At 52.8% G+C, this 15,332-nt stretch overlaps 8 protein-coding genes across 8 annotated transcripts; 3 read left to right on the top strand and 5 right to left on the bottom strand.

Moving 5' to 3' along the window:
• The first annotated feature begins 75 nt into the window (after positions 1–75).
• BKA58DRAFT_30528 (transcription factor Pcc1-domain-containing protein) lies at positions 76–866 on the top strand. Its single transcript, XM_046167053.1, has 2 exons — positions 76–274; positions 327–866. The coding sequence occupies exons 1-2, from the start codon at positions 228–230 to the stop codon at positions 643–645; spliced, it is 366 nt and encodes a 121-aa protein (XP_046031997.1). The 5' UTR covers positions 76–227; the 3' UTR covers positions 646–866.
• Positions 867–3,449, bottom strand: BKA58DRAFT_30525 (uncharacterized protein). The gene is made up of 2 exons (XM_046167051.1): positions 3,134–3,449; positions 867–3,084 (listed from the first exon to the last, which is right to left on the bottom strand). The coding sequence occupies exon 2, from the start codon at positions 3,059–3,061 to the stop codon at positions 1,088–1,090; it is 1,974 nt and encodes a 657-aa protein (XP_046031996.1). The 5' UTR covers positions 3,062–3,084; positions 3,134–3,449; the 3' UTR covers positions 867–1,087.
• Positions 3,450–3,573: 124 nt separating this feature from the next.
• On the top strand, positions 3,574–5,527 carry BKA58DRAFT_374475 (lipid particle protein). The gene is made up of 3 exons (XM_046169333.1): positions 3,574–3,931; positions 4,009–4,309; positions 4,364–5,527. The coding sequence occupies exons 1-3, from the start codon at positions 3,873–3,875 to the stop codon at positions 5,342–5,344; spliced, it is 1,341 nt and encodes a 446-aa protein (XP_046031995.1). The 5' UTR covers positions 3,574–3,872; the 3' UTR covers positions 5,345–5,527.
• Positions 5,528–5,530: 3 nt separating this feature from the next.
• BKA58DRAFT_374473 (uncharacterized protein) lies at positions 5,531–6,485 on the bottom strand. Its single transcript, XM_046169332.1, has one exon. The coding sequence runs from the start codon at positions 6,473–6,475 to the stop codon at positions 5,564–5,566; it is 912 nt and encodes a 303-aa protein (XP_046031994.1). The 5' UTR covers positions 6,476–6,485; the 3' UTR covers positions 5,531–5,563.
• Positions 6,486–7,112: 627 nt separating this feature from the next.
• On the bottom strand, positions 7,113–8,444 carry BKA58DRAFT_416932 (uncharacterized protein). The gene is made up of 3 exons (XM_046172612.1): positions 8,088–8,444; positions 7,413–8,038; positions 7,113–7,361 (listed from the first exon to the last, which is right to left on the bottom strand). Exons 1-3 carry the CDS (start codon positions 8,239–8,241, stop codon positions 7,290–7,292), a joined length of 852 nt encoding a protein of 283 aa, XP_046031993.1. The 5' UTR covers positions 8,242–8,444; the 3' UTR covers positions 7,113–7,289.
• Positions 8,445–8,825: 381 nt separating this feature from the next.
• Positions 8,826–10,926, bottom strand: BKA58DRAFT_30401 (uncharacterized protein). Its single transcript, XM_046167001.1, has 3 exons — positions 10,543–10,926; positions 10,286–10,486; positions 8,826–10,239 (listed from the first exon to the last, which is right to left on the bottom strand). Exons 1-3 carry the CDS (start codon positions 10,794–10,796, stop codon positions 8,997–8,999), a joined length of 1,698 nt encoding a protein of 565 aa, XP_046031992.1. The 5' UTR covers positions 10,797–10,926; the 3' UTR covers positions 8,826–8,996.
• A 1,087-nt stretch (positions 10,927–12,013) lies between these two features.
• Positions 12,014–13,287, top strand: BKA58DRAFT_397320 (ankyrin repeat-containing domain protein; the record flags this gene model as incomplete). The annotated part of the gene is made up of 4 exons (XM_046171417.1): positions 12,014–12,071; positions 12,202–12,502; positions 12,569–12,782; positions 12,835–13,287. The coding sequence occupies 4 exons, from the start codon at positions 12,014–12,016 to the stop codon at positions 13,285–13,287; spliced, it is 1,026 nt and encodes a 341-aa protein (XP_046031991.1).
• Positions 13,288–13,463: 176 nt separating this feature from the next.
• On the bottom strand, positions 13,464–15,233 carry BKA58DRAFT_303439 (cytochrome P450; the record flags this gene model as incomplete). Its single annotated transcript, XM_046166970.1, has 5 exons — positions 13,464–14,083; positions 14,149–14,290; positions 14,340–14,724; positions 14,776–14,932; positions 14,987–15,233. The coding sequence occupies 5 exons, from the start codon at positions 15,231–15,233 to the stop codon at positions 13,464–13,466; spliced, it is 1,551 nt and encodes a 516-aa protein (XP_046031990.1).
• Between the last annotated feature and the right edge of the window lie 99 nt (positions 15,234–15,332).

Genomic DNA, 15,332 nt, shown 5'->3' with positions numbered 1-15,332 from the left:
AATGGAGATGGCATCTACCCCTCCCCCACATTTCGCGATTTCAGCCTCATCGCGAAGGCCGGCCTAGGCCAACATCCTTGAAACTTATTGTACCAGACTTCATATCGAAGAGTGTCAGAAGAGCCCACCAGATATACGATAATTGGCCACGCGTTCCTTGAGCGCCATACACGTTACAAAACGGAACAGACCAACACCACAAACAACGCAACGAAAGCATCACCAACATGGCAGACCAAAAAGACTGGAAAGCAGAGGACTTTCCTTGCACCCTGTACGTTTTCAGTCCATATCAGATGCAGTTCGAATTGCTAATACCACATCAGCACGCTCAACATCCCCTTCCCAACCCCCCGCCTCGCCCGCACCGCCTCCCTCGCCCTCTCCGTCGACGCCGAGCTCTCGCCCCTCGTCCGCCGCGCCTTTACGCTCACCACGTCATCCGACTCCCCAGAACAAAACATCCTACAAGTAAACTACGCAGCAACCACAAATCGCATGTTGCGCGTTGCGGTAAATGGGTTTATAGAGAGCATAGGCGTTGTGATTGGTGTGATGAAGGATTTGGATACGGATGTTGTTTATGAGGCTACGAAGGACGGGTTGGAGGGGGTGCAGGGGTTGGATAAAGAAAAGGTGGGCTGAGGAGAGGTATAGGAAGCAATAATTTCCATGTGCAGGTCTGCAAGCTGGGAGGTGCGATGCGCAAGGCCTGGGAAGAGAGGGAGGACGAGATAAGCGTTGAAGAGGCTGTTAGAAGGATTAGAGTAAAGCCCACCACACGCACCAGGGGTAAACCAAGAGATATGCCAGGAATTAGGCATGTCGCGGATGGACAATGGCCGAAGTTGTGTTGACCATGAGATGGTCTCTGGGCTAGGTACAGGATGAGGAAGTCATCTCGTATCTTTACATGAAAACTATACTTCTTGCCATACCGCAGGCTAATGTGGGTATTTCCTCACTACATGCAAACGCCTGTACGCTATGATGCAATACCATGCATATACACATATCCCCATCATATCGCCATACCACGAATCCTTGCTTCTGTTTTCGCACGCCAGTCATCGCGTGACACCATATTTCACTCCTGCCCCTTCGCCTCAGCCTCTTCTTTTCCCTCTTCATCGTCCAACTTCCTCTTCTGCGCCGGATTCCCCTCAAGAACCGCCATCTTCGCCTCTGGCACCATCGACGGCGCAACCGGGGCATGCTCTGGCGGTTTCTCAGCGGGCATAGGCGGATACACACCATCATCTCTAATCTGCCAACCATCAATCTTCAAAAGCTTCCACCTCTCCTTAATCTTGCATCGAACCAGCTCGCCTGTAGTGCGCGCGTCCTCGTAGCTGTCGTGGCCAGCAGCGCCTCCTTGCTGGATTTGCTCGCCAAGATGATCGGACGCTAGTTTTCGAAGGCCGAAGCGGAAAGGGAGACCACTGGGGTTTGGGTACAGAAGTACGGTGTCGATGATGGTTGGGTGGACGAGGCGGATGGTGTTGAGATCGTTTTCGAGAGCGTGGCCAAGGACTGGGGTGGTGGGAGAGACGTGAGAGAGAAAGAGTTCTCTTGCTGCGTGGGGTGATTCGACGATGCGGAGGTCTTTGCGCACGGGTTTTGGGTTTTCTGGATCATATGGTTTCGCGTTCAGAAACTGATCTGCAGTGATGCCAGAGAAACGGGTATTGAAGTCCAATACGTGTCCAAGAGGGCGGACTAGCACGTCGACAAGAGGTTTGTGTTGTGGCCATGTAATGACTGTGAGACGAAGCATCTCAAGGCCATTGGTGGTGTACCCCATCTCACAGTCGAAGCACACAGCAGTGTCCTTCGGGACCTTGTCGTTCTCCGGTGTTTCTATAAATGGCATAATGAGTGACAGTCGATTTGGATCCTTGACGTTGTATACATGGGTAGGATGTGTAGTGCAGCCCGGCGACCCTACCTCCCCATTGCAACAACTGAACTTTGTAGGTTCTGGGGCGACGCCTCTTGTTTTCCTAGGAAAGATGCGCCTACCCCAGTGATGCTTGCACTGTCCTCCTGTTGTAAGCGCTCCATCTTCTTCTCGCCGCTCTGAGAAGACCTGGAAGCGAGTGTTGCAGCGATCACACTGTTCCCACCCGCCAGCTGCTTCGAGCGCCAATTCCGTCTCGTTAAAATCGGCTCTGGAAGGTACCTTGGTTACATAGCCGTGCTGGTCTAATCCATCCTGCGGACACACAAGCCTGGGGAGGAACGTCATCTCTTCTTTCGCTGTGAGGCCCGTATCTACCCTTTTGGGTGGTGCTTTCTTCGGTGGCTCTCCCTTCTCCTTGGCTACCGCATCGCGTCGTTCCCTGACCCATTCTTCTGCTGACATGCCTTTCAACTTGACCAACCGCTGCTTGAGTATGTTCTCGTATACAGAGGGGTTCGATGTAGCTATTCTTTCCTCTTCGTCAACTGCTAGCTTGTTGAGTTGGTTTGCGGAAAGATGCAGCGCTTTGATCTCAGGCTTGACTGCTTTGAGTAGCTTATCGTTCTGCGGCTTCATGTAGGAATGTAATGCCTTAAGCAAAGCGACTCGTTTGGTAAAAGTTGCTGGTTCTTTGTTGAGTTTGCGCGGCATCAAAGCAACAGGAGCATCGGGTTTGACGGTAGCCTTCGGTGCAGCTGCGGCCGGGGGTGGTGATACTGGCCGCGTGACAGATTTCGGGAGAGAAGCAACGGTGACACTTCCGACATGCGTTTTTGGAGGGACGGTGTTAGCCGGTCCAGGTCCATTGTCTGTTGCAGGTATCTTTTTCTTGGGTAAGTCCGCGGTGACCGAAACATTGGGGTTCTTCTGAGCTGATGCAGGCGCGCCGGCAGTGGGTGCTTTTGTACTGTCGTCAAGCTTCAGTCTTTTTGTGATTGGCTCCGAGTCATATGTTACTGCAGCTGGCGATGGAGATCGACTTGCTATAGTGGGTTTTGTAGATTCGTGGCTGAAAATGCAGTGAGGCAACTCGCACTTTGCACCCGAGGGACATGCTATGTTGGCGAAGCTTCTGTAAGCTGGTACCGAAGGCCACATAATTGATTGGCTTGGAATGTATCCTTTCCAGTAAGTAGATACAATGACAAGCTTAATGCGCCTGTAACCTACCAGGCTAGAACGGACGAAGAGCTATACAGCCAATGGATGCGATGTATGAGAACTGGTCTTATGTCTGACACCAGCCACACGCTTGATTGCACGATATTGCAACGGTGTGAGGGAGTGACGGTCAAGCAATCAACATTTCATTGCGCAGAAAAAGATTGACGTAGATGCAAGGGCAGCCGGTGTGGTAGCTTGCGCGTCAACGGCGGCCTTGTAGCTTCATCAAGAGTGGTGTTGTAGAAATGCGCTGCGACCAAGATTACCAGCAAGCTCCAGTATGAGCTTCAGCCGTCCCGAAAGAGCTAGAGCGGGCTAGATGGTGAAAGTGAGGGATGAGGTGAGATGCGCATCTCAGCCCTGTAGATGTTTAGCGCTAGACGCAGGGTCCACGGACGCGGGCGAACTTGCGACGGCGATCCGCCTTAATTCCGTCATGACGCGGTGATGCAACTTGTGCGCATCTCAAGGCCGCCTCCCTTTCACCCTCTAGCCAGCGTCAATACCCATGAATATATGCGCGATTGGGAATGAATAAATCTGCGCATCTACACATTGCATCCTGACAATCTTGCCACTTTTCCGCGACATCACAGGTGTCCTCGTCGCCGTGAATTGCTTTTCGGACCGCGCGCGTCTCGGGTCATACTGCGCCTTTCGGACGACTTGTGGACGCCCGAGCGATATACAAGTACTGCGCCTTTCACCGTAATACCCAGGCTGGTCAAGATTCGTCCCTCTCGCCATGTCTACCTCTATGAACACCCCCAAGAAAGCCGACCACCTCTGTGTCCTCGTCCATGGGTACGTATCTGTCTCCGTCGCACGCCTTATCGCCTCTTATCACGTCGAAAAGGAACACTTGCGCTGACCACACCCAGCCTCTGGGGAAAGCCCGAGCACCTCAAATATGTCAGCACCACTCTAGGCGAACGATATTCAGAAGACAAATTGCACATCCTCGTAGCCAAGCGCAACGCTGGCAGCTTCACATACGATGGCATCGATACTGGTGGCGAGCGAGTGGCAGAAGAAGTGGAGAGGAAGCTGGAGGAACTAGCTGAGGCTGGACATGACATAACTAAGATCAGTGTTGTTGGCTATTCGCTAGGAGGCTTGATAGCACGCTATGCGATCGGCCTGCTGTTCCACAGAGGCATCTTTGAGAAGATACAACCAGTCGTATGTCTACACGATTCTCCACAACTCCCCAGTCAATCATACTGACACCACCAGAACTTCACAACGTTTGCGACACCACATCTCGGCGTACGAACACCCCTCAAAGGCTACCACAGCCACATATGGAACGTCTTAGGAGCCCGTACACTCTCCATGAGTGGGAGACAACTCTTTGGCGTCGACAAGTTTAGGAATACGGACAGATCACTTCTAGCCGTACTTGCAGACCCCGAGAGCATCTTCATTCGAGGCCTCGCCCAATTCAAGCATCGGAGTCTATACGCGAACGTCGTTAACGATCGAACGGTCACATACTACACCGCCGGCATTTCGCAAACCGACCCCTTTGTCGACCCAGACGATATCAAGATAAACTACATCCCAGACTACGAAGATGTCATTGTCGATGGTCGGCACCCAGTGTCTCAAAAGGAGCCAGAAGTGCCCCCAGCGTTATCACAGCGGCTGGTACAGGGCACATGGACAATACTAGGAAGAACGGGCATTGTCGCAGCCTTGACCGTCCTCGTACCGATCGGCGTGTCAGCTTTCCTTATCAACTCAGCATTCCAATCGATACGCAGCCAGCAACGCATCAGACTGCATGAGGAAGGCAGGTCGGGCATCGACTACGCGCGCTATCGCATACCGCTCATGATCAATGCTGTGCGACGAGAAGCCGAGGGCATGTACGAAAACGCAAACCATGTTCAGAGCCAAGAATATTTGAGCGAGAGCTACGAACACGTAGGGTCTGCTTCTCCACGCTCGACACGCAAGGGCGAGTCCAAATCCGACGTCGACTCGATACAAGAGCAGAAGGAGGCCGCGACTCCTACTTTCCCTACGCTCGCACTTACTCAAGAACAATTCGGTATGATTGAAGCGCTGGACAACGTAGGCTTCACGAAACACCCAGTGTACATCCACAACCACCGACACTCGCATGCAGCCATTGTTGTACGCATGAACAAGACTTCCTTCAATGAGGGCAAGGTGGTCATCAAGCACTGGTTGGACAACTTTGAATTATAATCAACCCGCGGGGGTGTACATTTTCTGTCTGCATTTACAGCGGTGCGCATGGAGTATCTTTGGGATGGCATTCCCAGGATATAGAAGAGTTATACCTTGATCATTTTGTTTATATATGTGTTTCCAAATACGAATGTTTAATCTGTTACTACATCGCTACTGTTGCGTTCTCACAACATCCCCCACCTCTGATAAGTAACCCACTGGTGCTGCTTCAACTCACTCATCTTCATCCGACTCACCTTTGTCCGACTCATCCTCATCCTCGTCCAACTCCCTCTCCTCTCCCGCAAAACGAAACGTCAACCCCTTCACAAACCGCGCTCGAAAATCCATCCGACACATAATCTCTACTCTCACAACCTCATACTTTGCCGTCTCATACACCCTTAGCGCATCTTCTTGCTCCTGCGACACAACCTCGTACGCGCAGCCCTCAACGCACGTCCCCGGATTGTCGATTAGCGCCTTGTACTTGCCACCCCACTTCCTAATCTTTCCCGAATGTATCATCGCTTGCAAGAGCGTGTGTTGTTGGCCTGGCGGCGAGCCGAATAGATGGGCCAGGTGCGAGCTGTCGGCTAGGGTGCCGTAGAAAAAGTACCATACCGGGAGTTGGTTTTGCGCTGGAAGATTCGCAGAGCCGGTCATGGTCATGTCTTGGGGGCGACGGTGAGGTAGTGTGGTGTCGTAGCCGAGAGTTGGGTATGCGGAGTGTGGAGAGAGGGTTTTGCGCGCTTTGTTGATGGGGATGAAGGTTGGTGAGATGGTGGGGCAGGTTGTTGCGAGCCAGTGTTTGATTTGGGGGATGTCGATGTCGCGGATCTGACAGAATTGCGCATCGCCGTCTTCGCCTTGCCCTTGGTAGATTTGGGGTTGTGTGGGGAGGATGGCAGCAGCGGCGAGGAATGTAGGCGTGATGGGCTCGGTGATCTTGAAGAGGTAGTCCATGTTGCCCGATTTGCGCTTGAGGGTTCCATCCGCTGTAGTCTGGCACTTGGTGGCTCGAATGAGATCTTTTAGCTCGGAGGACAGCTTGGGTGTGGCAGTATGATCGAATGGCGCGGCATCACCGGTCAGTTCGTCAAGCGCGTTCATGCCTTCTCGGCACAAGTCTTCGGGGTAGCTCATGTGGCGGGTTGGTGAGATTTGAGAGTATAGGAGAGATGGTGTTATCCTGCTGCAGGTACTTGCCTTGATATGTTTTATGTACGCATGTCTTCTACTTGATAATAAACCTCGGTTGCTATTGGGTACATCCAGCGGTACTGGGGTGGATCTATAAGCCACGACGAGCTAATCACGACTTTGGCAATGAACATCGTGCGAAAGGGAACTCTCCGAAAAGAACTTTCGCATCCAAGGCGCTCCTTCCGTAATCCATTTTTTCTACCCGCTTTCTACTACCAATAAACTGAGCAGGTCCGCAGACTACACTGGATTAAATGTGGGAAAATTAGAACACCCAACGTCAATGTAGGCTCCAGGGTGTTCAGATTTAATCTTGAATAAGGTGTCCCAGCATGAGTACCTAGGTAGCGAAGGTGGGTCCAGCAAGCAGCCCCGAGGCTATGTACTATAGACACCAGGCTACAGTACTTTCGATATGGTCCTTGTATGACGCTCTAGACGCCACGTCGTAGCATGGACTTGATAATACAAGAAAGCACTCATCATCAGATTCGCGTACGGAATGCTGGTCGTTTACCCCAGTTTACCGTTTCAAAAGACCGGAAACATCATCACTGTGCGGGAAAGAACCTTGGAATCATGAGAAGGCTTGTATTGGCAGGGCAAGATTATGTCGTGCGGGCAGCACGAGCGGCATCGCGCAACCAGTGCACCAGTGCTACGCCTACGTCTACATAGACACCTCAAACTGCACTCCCATTCCTGTTGGCAGACTAGAAAAGTCAACATCTCGAGTGAACAAAAGCTCCCCAAATCACCACTTGAAGTCCCCGCCCTCGATCGTCGGAAAGTGTCCCGAGGTCTCCTCCCTCGTGGCCTTGTCAATCTACGCATCGTCAGCATCAATTCTGCACAGCAGGCGAGTGAAAAAGCTTACCGTTGATACCAAAAAATTGGCACTGTCCTCAACAGTAATGAAGGCCTTCTCCATACCAAAAGTCTTGGCACCCTCGTTACCCATGTCAGTCTGCACGAATCCAGGATCCAGCACGAAGGCGGTAAGCTCCGGGTGATCGAAGTGCGCCTTGCAAACCATCCAGTGCAACATAACTTTGGACATTCCATACGCAGCCATGGGGAACGGACGGCTCTCCATACCGGTGATGCTAGCGATGGGAGTTCCGAGAGCAGCGAACTTGGGATTGGACGACTTGAGCAGCAGGGGCAGCACAGCTTGGAAGAGAAGAAGGGGTCCGTAGGCGTTGACTTCGACGTGCGACTTGAGCACGTCGAGCGAGACGGAGGCAACGGGTGCGTAGTCCGAAGAGATGCCGGCGTTGGCGATGACGGTGTCGATGGTGGTGATGCCTTGGCTCTTGAGTTCTTCGACAGCCTTCTTCGGGCCTTCGGTGTCGCGGCTGTCGTAGGCCACGACAATGAGCTTGCTGTCTTTACCGGCAGGGAGAGATTTGAGTGACTCGGCTGAGCTAGTGGTACGTGCTACGGCAATGACGGTGTTGTTTGGGCGCGCCAGGTAAGTCTCGACCATTGCCTTTCCGAGACCTGGAGAATGGTTAGCTGGATATCAGCCGGGAAGGTAGGTGAGAAGTACCTCTAGCAGCGCCAGTGATGAGGTAAGTTGTTCCAGCCATACTGGAGAACTTGTTACTGGGAGTTGATGAGTTCAAAGTCTTTGCGCTGGTAGGTTGATCTGTGTTGGAGCTGCCGGACTTGAAGCAGGAGAATAATGAAGAGAATGGTGACATGTATGGCTTGCTTGTGATTAGCACAGTTGCCTACTTAAACGTAGACCTACGATCATGTTTGGCTGAATTATTAAGCTGAAATGGAAGGATTGTGCACCTGTAACACAGCTTCTGTCTTTGTCAGCTCGGTCAATGGCAAGCGCGAGCAGTTGCAGCTGAGCTGTCAGCAAATAGAAAGACAATTTTGTGTCGCGGAAATGTTGGCTTATTGCGCGGACGCCGCAATTTCACAGGATGCTGACCTTGCATGATTAGTGCATTATACATGTGACGGGCCGCTCACGTTTCGGATGTGCAACTTACGAAGAGTTCCGCTGGGCTGGAACGCTAGGAACGCCACGCTGGTTGCCTTTGCTGATTGCCTTATATCGACCTCGCTGGGTGTTCAGCCGCGCATGCTTTTGTTTGCAGCCCCGAACGCTCACCGGTACTTGTTGCCAAGCTATGTATTTACAAATCGACACGAACATGGAAATGCGCGCCTGCGGTCTCAACAAAGTCGCCTGCCATTGCACAGGAGATGGTCAAACTCAGGACCGGAAGAACTTCAGTAATAAGCTGACGCGTGCCATACGTTCTTAAAGCCGACAACCAATGGATATTATACTATCATTAACGAAAGTTTTGGAACTGCTATCACAAACTAAAACAAGTCTACTCAATCTGGCCAACACCGAAAGATCTAATCGCCGCCACATTCATCCCTTCTCGCGCCGCAGTCCAGCACAGCTACGTCGTCTTCCCCTGGCCATGACCTATGCTCTGCATAAGCGCCCGTCGCTCGCCACATTCCATGCATCGCTACCGACTATGGTGGGGCCATAGAACAGATCATCTGGATCGTACGCCTTCTTGATCTTGCGCAACTTGTTGTAATTGCGTCCATAGAAGTCCTCTTTCCACGTCGGATTCGCAAAGTTGGCCTCGTTCAAATATGATCCGGCGCCTGGCGTGACAGCTTCGAGTTTGGGTACGATGACGTTGTTGATCTCGTCGATTTGAGCCAGGTTGAAGTCCCAAGGTCGGTTGTACTGCCACTGTAGCTGCGCGAGGACGTTCATATTGGCTTCGCGCCACTGTGGAGCAACGGCGTTGGGTGCGATGGCATCTTCGGTCGAAGAGCCGACCCCAACTAAAGCGATCATTGCTTGAGTGGTTTCTGTGAGGTCGCGCAAGACCGATACAAATTCTGCCGTGTTGTTCTGTAGGACGAGCCGAGGGACGAAGCGGCCGCCGCTGACTCGGTCTATCAGCTGCCACTCTGGCGGGATGAAGTAGATGTTGTAGAAGTCCATGAAGGTGGGAAATGTGGTGACAGTTACTGAGTATTCGAGTCCCAAACTGTCCAGCTTCGTCGTGACTGGTGCAATTAGATCTCGTACGTCGGCCTCGTCTCTGTCGGGGAGCACAAGAGGTGAAACGCTGAACGACGTGGGTGACAAGATGCCAATGGCTGTTGCGCCACCGTCGACGAGTGCGGGTATGTTTGAGAGCCACGCTTCAACACCAGTCCATAATGTGTCGTTGGATTTTGCGTCCGCTGAGAATGAGAGAGAACCAACAGCCACGACACCGTCCTTGAACGCTCGCACTGTCAGCGATACCACCACACCGTACGTTCCTGGTCCACCACCACTCAAGGCCCAATACAGGTCTTGGTTCTTTCTCGGGGTGGCGGTAGTCAGCGTCCCGTTGGCGAGTACAACTTCCCATTCCAATGCCTGATCGGCGCCCATGCCATAGGTGCTGGTTAAGGAGCTGTGCCCTCCGCCTTGAGCAAAACCACCTACCAGTCCGACGGTTGGACAGCTTCCGGAAACGATGCGCAGACCTGCCTTTGAGACTACGGGGAGAGCATCCTCGCCAACGACTCCAGCACCCATCCTCACAGCGGGGCCGCTGTAGTACGTGCTGCTGTAGTTGCTGATAACCTCAACTGACTTGAGTTTGTGGGTCCACAGTCCAAGTGATCCTGCTCCCACGTTCTTGCCCATGAAGCTAGATGTGTCAGTAGAGTTCTACACTGTGGGCTTGTGGTACTCACTCATGACCCGTGTTTTTGATGACCAAGCGGATATTTTGCTTATGGGCGAATCGAGCACCGGCCTGGATGTCCTTGGCCGAAGAGACTACAATGGTGTACGGAGAGTAGTTTCCAAGTTCGCAAGGCTTCGAGCGTTCCGTAAAAGGGCTGCACGCTTCTGTCTGGAAGTAGGCGCTCTGCACGGAAGTCGAGGAGTTTTCACTTTCAGTTGTGAGTCTGCTATCATAACAAGAGAGATGGGTCGTGGAGGTTCTTACTGCACTGGAGGGAATGTCCAGCTGGCTTTGAGAGAGTTGCATGCCGCTTCGTTGTACTGTGGGTCATGACAGGGTGCCGCCAACGGAACGGTCGATACCAGCTTTCCATCGACCGTCTTGTTGAGAACATTCCACTGGCCAGGCGATGGCCAAGTGGGATCCTGAGGCAGCTCCCGACAACTTGGAGTGGTGCATAGTGCTACGGCTGCGCACATGGCATAAGTGACAGCCGCTCGGTACGATGGTAGGAACATGATAGATGAACGTTCCACGTCTGGATAAGTATGTAGAATGGCGAATTGGTTGAAGACGGTGTGTAGCTCTGGTCTGGAGATGTTCACTTTATACTCTCGTTGCCGCCCCAAAAGGCTTGCCCTCTTCTCGCAAGCCACCACTGTTTAGACCATGTGGCTTGATAAAGAACATCTTGGTAAGATCGAGGCCTGTAGATTTCACCCCAGAGGATGCCTGAATGTCACTGCCGTTGATCGCGTCAGTTGGTGGAGGCGTGATCCTCAGAAGCTCCACGGTTTGATTTGGCAGACGCAGACGCCCCATGCTTTTCCGTACCAGATGCAATACTTGGCTGATGTGAATTCGTTGGGCGCTTCCCGTCGGCCGCCACAGCCATGATAACTTGTGTGAGACCTCCGAGGCTGATCGCACCTGAACGATGCAGATAGCATCCTGTCCTGTCGTAGGTAGGGCCTCGATTCGTTCTCAGCTAGTTTAGTTTGAATGTATGAGACGTCCGAGCATCCTTGACAGCAAGCCCAATGAGCGTATATTGTCGGAAGCATCCAGTAAGCGATACTCACAGGCTGAGGCGTAACTCGGTCTGGAACCACCGAGGTGCTTGCGCGGCTCAGTCCTTCCATGAGCAGATCCTATAGTTAATTGCGTATTCTACATGACACAAGATAGCAACGCTTTAGATAGTCGTCAGTGTCGGCCTGACACCTCATACAAGATAAAAACGAATAGGTCTAGAGCCTACATCGACGTTAGGTCACCTACTTTGCATGTTTCTATGTTGATGTAGCCTGCAGACCTGTTTAGGTTTTTCTTAGGTTAACGTGCTGAAGTTCTCACCGTGTATGTGTAAGCTTGTGGGTAGCTGAATATGTGGCATGGTGCGAAGTGTGTTGCAATGTACCCTGAGCCGCCGATTGATTGGCCGCATTGTCATCACGTGACCTACCTAACCCAGACAACGTTAGTCGTTGGCGCTAGATAGGGTCCCAAACTCCGCGCCGGGCTGAGATAACCCACAGCACTCGGCCCCGTCTTCAGCAGGTGCCTCAGACCCTGCGCAGTAATCAGCGTGAGATCTTAGCTATTCTCACTCGCTATATAGCTCAAGCCTCCTGTCCGCCTTACACATAAGCTGGCCAGAAGAATCACAATCGAAGAGGCTTACCACAGACGAAGAGGCTTACCAACAGCCCGTGCCGTAGCCATGCAACCCACCATGGATGCCGTGGAACGGCGAAAGATACAGAACCGACACGCACAGCGGCGCTTTCGCAGTAAGTGGTTTAGACTGCTATAAGGCCCGAACCCAGGCCGGTCCCTAGTCTGAGTCAACGGCGCCCTCTATCCTCGTTGAGGTCTCTGCGGCTACTCGGCCCTTTGATGCTGACCGTTCGGGCACTGCAGGCAAGAAGGCGACTCAGAACGGAGGAGAGCCGTTCACGACAACGGCGGCACCGTCCGCTGCAGCTACAGCGAGCGGGCCAGCCATACAGCCGCGCCTGCAGTCAAACCACGATGTGCTGGCATGGGGCAGTGAGGGAAGGCTCTCCCACCCCCACGCAACTGGACTACAGACGTCGGAGCAAGACCCGACGCCCCCATCAACGACCGCCACTGACAGCCACACACTACAAGGGGACGCCACGATTACAGGGCTGCTTCGCCAACTTCAGGATCCGCTTACTTCGTCATCGCTGCGGCCACAGTAAGATACTCTCAATGCTCCTGCCGCCTGGCTTATGGCGTGGAGATCTGGCTGAGTGACATGCAGTCCGCACATGAACATGACCGACTTCAACTTCCCACCGGCTATGACGCAGTCACGTCACGCTGTGCTATGGCCCCACGTCCCTCCAGCCGAGGCCATGGTCTTCAGTACTGACGACGCTGGGGGCTTCTACTCCAATCAAGACACGAACAGAACCACGTGGCCTGACACAGGAGCGAGTCGCACCCAGAGTGGATCTGAAAGCAGCAACGATACGGTAAATTTCGAGACATGTCATGAAGATGGCTAATCGCTAACACGGGTGCAAGTCACAAATCAACACTTGTATCACCACTCCAAACCTCTTTGTCGACGGCCGCTTTGGACAAGACAACGATCTAGAAGACGACGAGCCCTTTCAGACGAACCTCCACATCGCGGCCGAGGCCGGTCATGACAGCCTCGTAGGCCTGCTGCTGGGCTCGGGGTACACCGTCGATGAACCCGACAGCGACGGCAACACGGCTCTGCATAGGGCCAGTCTTGGTAAACATGTGAAGGTGATGTTAAGACTACTCAAAGCCGGTGCAAACCCCAACGCCATGAATGTTCATGGCTGGACTCCCGTGCATATGGCCTTTTCTCTCGGCTCGATGGAGGTAGTCGAGGTCCTGGTCCGACATGGTGGTGATCTGAACAAGCGTGCGAAAGGTAAGTTGAGCTGTGACAAATTCAAGGAAACTCTCGCAGCGAAGGATCGAGGGATTTCACGCGAAGAATAGCCGTGGCTTGTTATCGCTGTTGTAGGCATTAGCCAAAGTGCAGTAAAGCAACACAGAGTCTATTAAAGGGACTCATGAATTTTCGGGCTAATAAACAGTAAGAAACAACGAGTGTTTCGAGCCTGCACCTAACTTGTGCCTCCGAGCGATCGATACTGCTATCCCCAGACTCTCGCTCACTTTACCAATACTCTCACTCCTTTGGTCGCCCGATCAGGAAACGGAATGAAATAATCGGCCTTCATCTCCACCGCAGCTCGCCCAGTCTCAAATAACTCGAGTCCAAGCCTACGGAAAACAACAGCCAGTCCAATATACAGCTCTGCGCGCGCCAGATTGATCCCAAGACACATCCTTGGGCCCTTACTGAACGCAACCAGGTACCTACTTAGTGGCTCGCCATTCTTCGCCAACGCCTTCCCAAGCCAGCGCTCGGGCATGAACTCATGCGGCTCATCCCAGATACGTGGGTCTGTGTGAGTGTAGTAGGCCGTCATGCTAAAGTCGGCACCGGCTGGGATAATGATGTCTTTGAATGCGATGGGCGCTTTGCACGACTTGCGCGCTGTGCGTGAGGAGATGCCAATCGTGACGCGAAGGGTCTCGTTGACGATTGCGCTGAGGTACGGCAGTGCTTCCAATGTGGCTAAGGACGGGGTTATACGCGGATCTGGAAACACGGAATCTAGTTCTGCACGTAGCCTTGCCGCAATAGCCGGGTTTTCGAGGATGTAGAAGGTAGCTTTGGACAAGGCGGTTGATGTTGTTTCAACGCCGCCTGCAACGATGGAGCCGCCTGGACATGTGAGTGGGGTGTGCCACCTCATATAGAAAAAACACTGAACAGGTCTACAGGCTTACCTTCGTGCTTGAGTCTCTCAACCGCCTTTTCTTCGGTAGGCAGGTCAGAGCTGAGAAGCTCGCTAAACACCGTCTTATGTTCGACATCCTTGTGCGCATCATTAGACCCAGACTTGATGGCGCGGATCTGTTCTTCGATTTCCTAGGTGGATTCAGCACCAACAATCTCATCGAAGACCCACGAGACTCACCCCATGAAATCCGAAGATAGCGCCCATGGCTGGGTTCATCGCCACCGACCACTTTTGCGGCAGCCCCTGCAACAGAGACAAGAGCCATGGGAAGTGGCCCATGGTATGCAACGTCGTTGCGAGCTCCTTCGCCGCGTTGGTGAAGGGCGCTTCGAAGTTCGGATCTTCCATGTACTCGAACGAGCGCGCAAAAGCGTAGTGCGTAATGACATCGAATGTCATTGCTGTGAAACAGTTGTTCATAATGGCTGGTCTGCCCGAACCCGCGAACTCGGTTTCTAGCCGATCACACAGCCGTTGCGCCTTTTGACTGATAAAGTCAGTGATGCCCGATATCTTCTGCTTGGAGAAGAATGGCGCCACCGCCGACCGGCGCATTCGATGGCTGCGAGGTGTCAGTTGATGCTGCGGGGTGGATGGATTCATGCTGCCTTACTGCTGGTGCTCGATAGTGTCGAAACTCGAATGGGGGATACCAGTCCGATATTTCCACTCGATTTTCTTGTCGAACTGAGAGTTGCTGGCGAACAGGACTTGCACGAAATCCGGATCTGCGATGTGCACCTCCCAAGGGTTAATGCGCACGATGGGACCTGTCATCAATCAACGTATGCCCAATTGACAAAGGATTTGATCGGATGACGAACCGTATCTTTCATGCCATTCTCCGAGCTTGAAGATCAATTGACCGCCCCGAAAGACGTCGTGGTATGTTTCTACCCATCCCGTGACTGCGGCAAGCTTGGGCCCAGGGAATTTGGTTAACGGACTGAAGAAAAGACGATATATCGCAAGCGATGTTCCCCACAGTAAGAGGAGAGTTGCGGGCAGAATCAAGCGCAGTGTGGTGCTGTATAAGGACCGCCAAAATTCTTCAAGTTGCTCGAAAGCCATGTTGCGACCAGGCAGCGTCTTGCGACCGATGGACTTCACTAGAGATCTAGGCTCCTCATGTGTGATGCCTTAATTGCCAAGTTCTGGTGCCATATGGAG

This window comes from Alternaria rosae, assembly GCF_020736505.1.
Source record: "Alternaria rosae strain MPI-PUGE-AT-0040 chromosome Unknown BKA58scaffold_1, whole genome shotgun sequence".
NCBI lineage: Eukaryota > Fungi > Ascomycota > Dothideomycetes > Pleosporales > Pleosporaceae > Alternaria > Alternaria rosae.
This window is presented reverse-complemented; position numbering and strand designations above follow the sequence as displayed.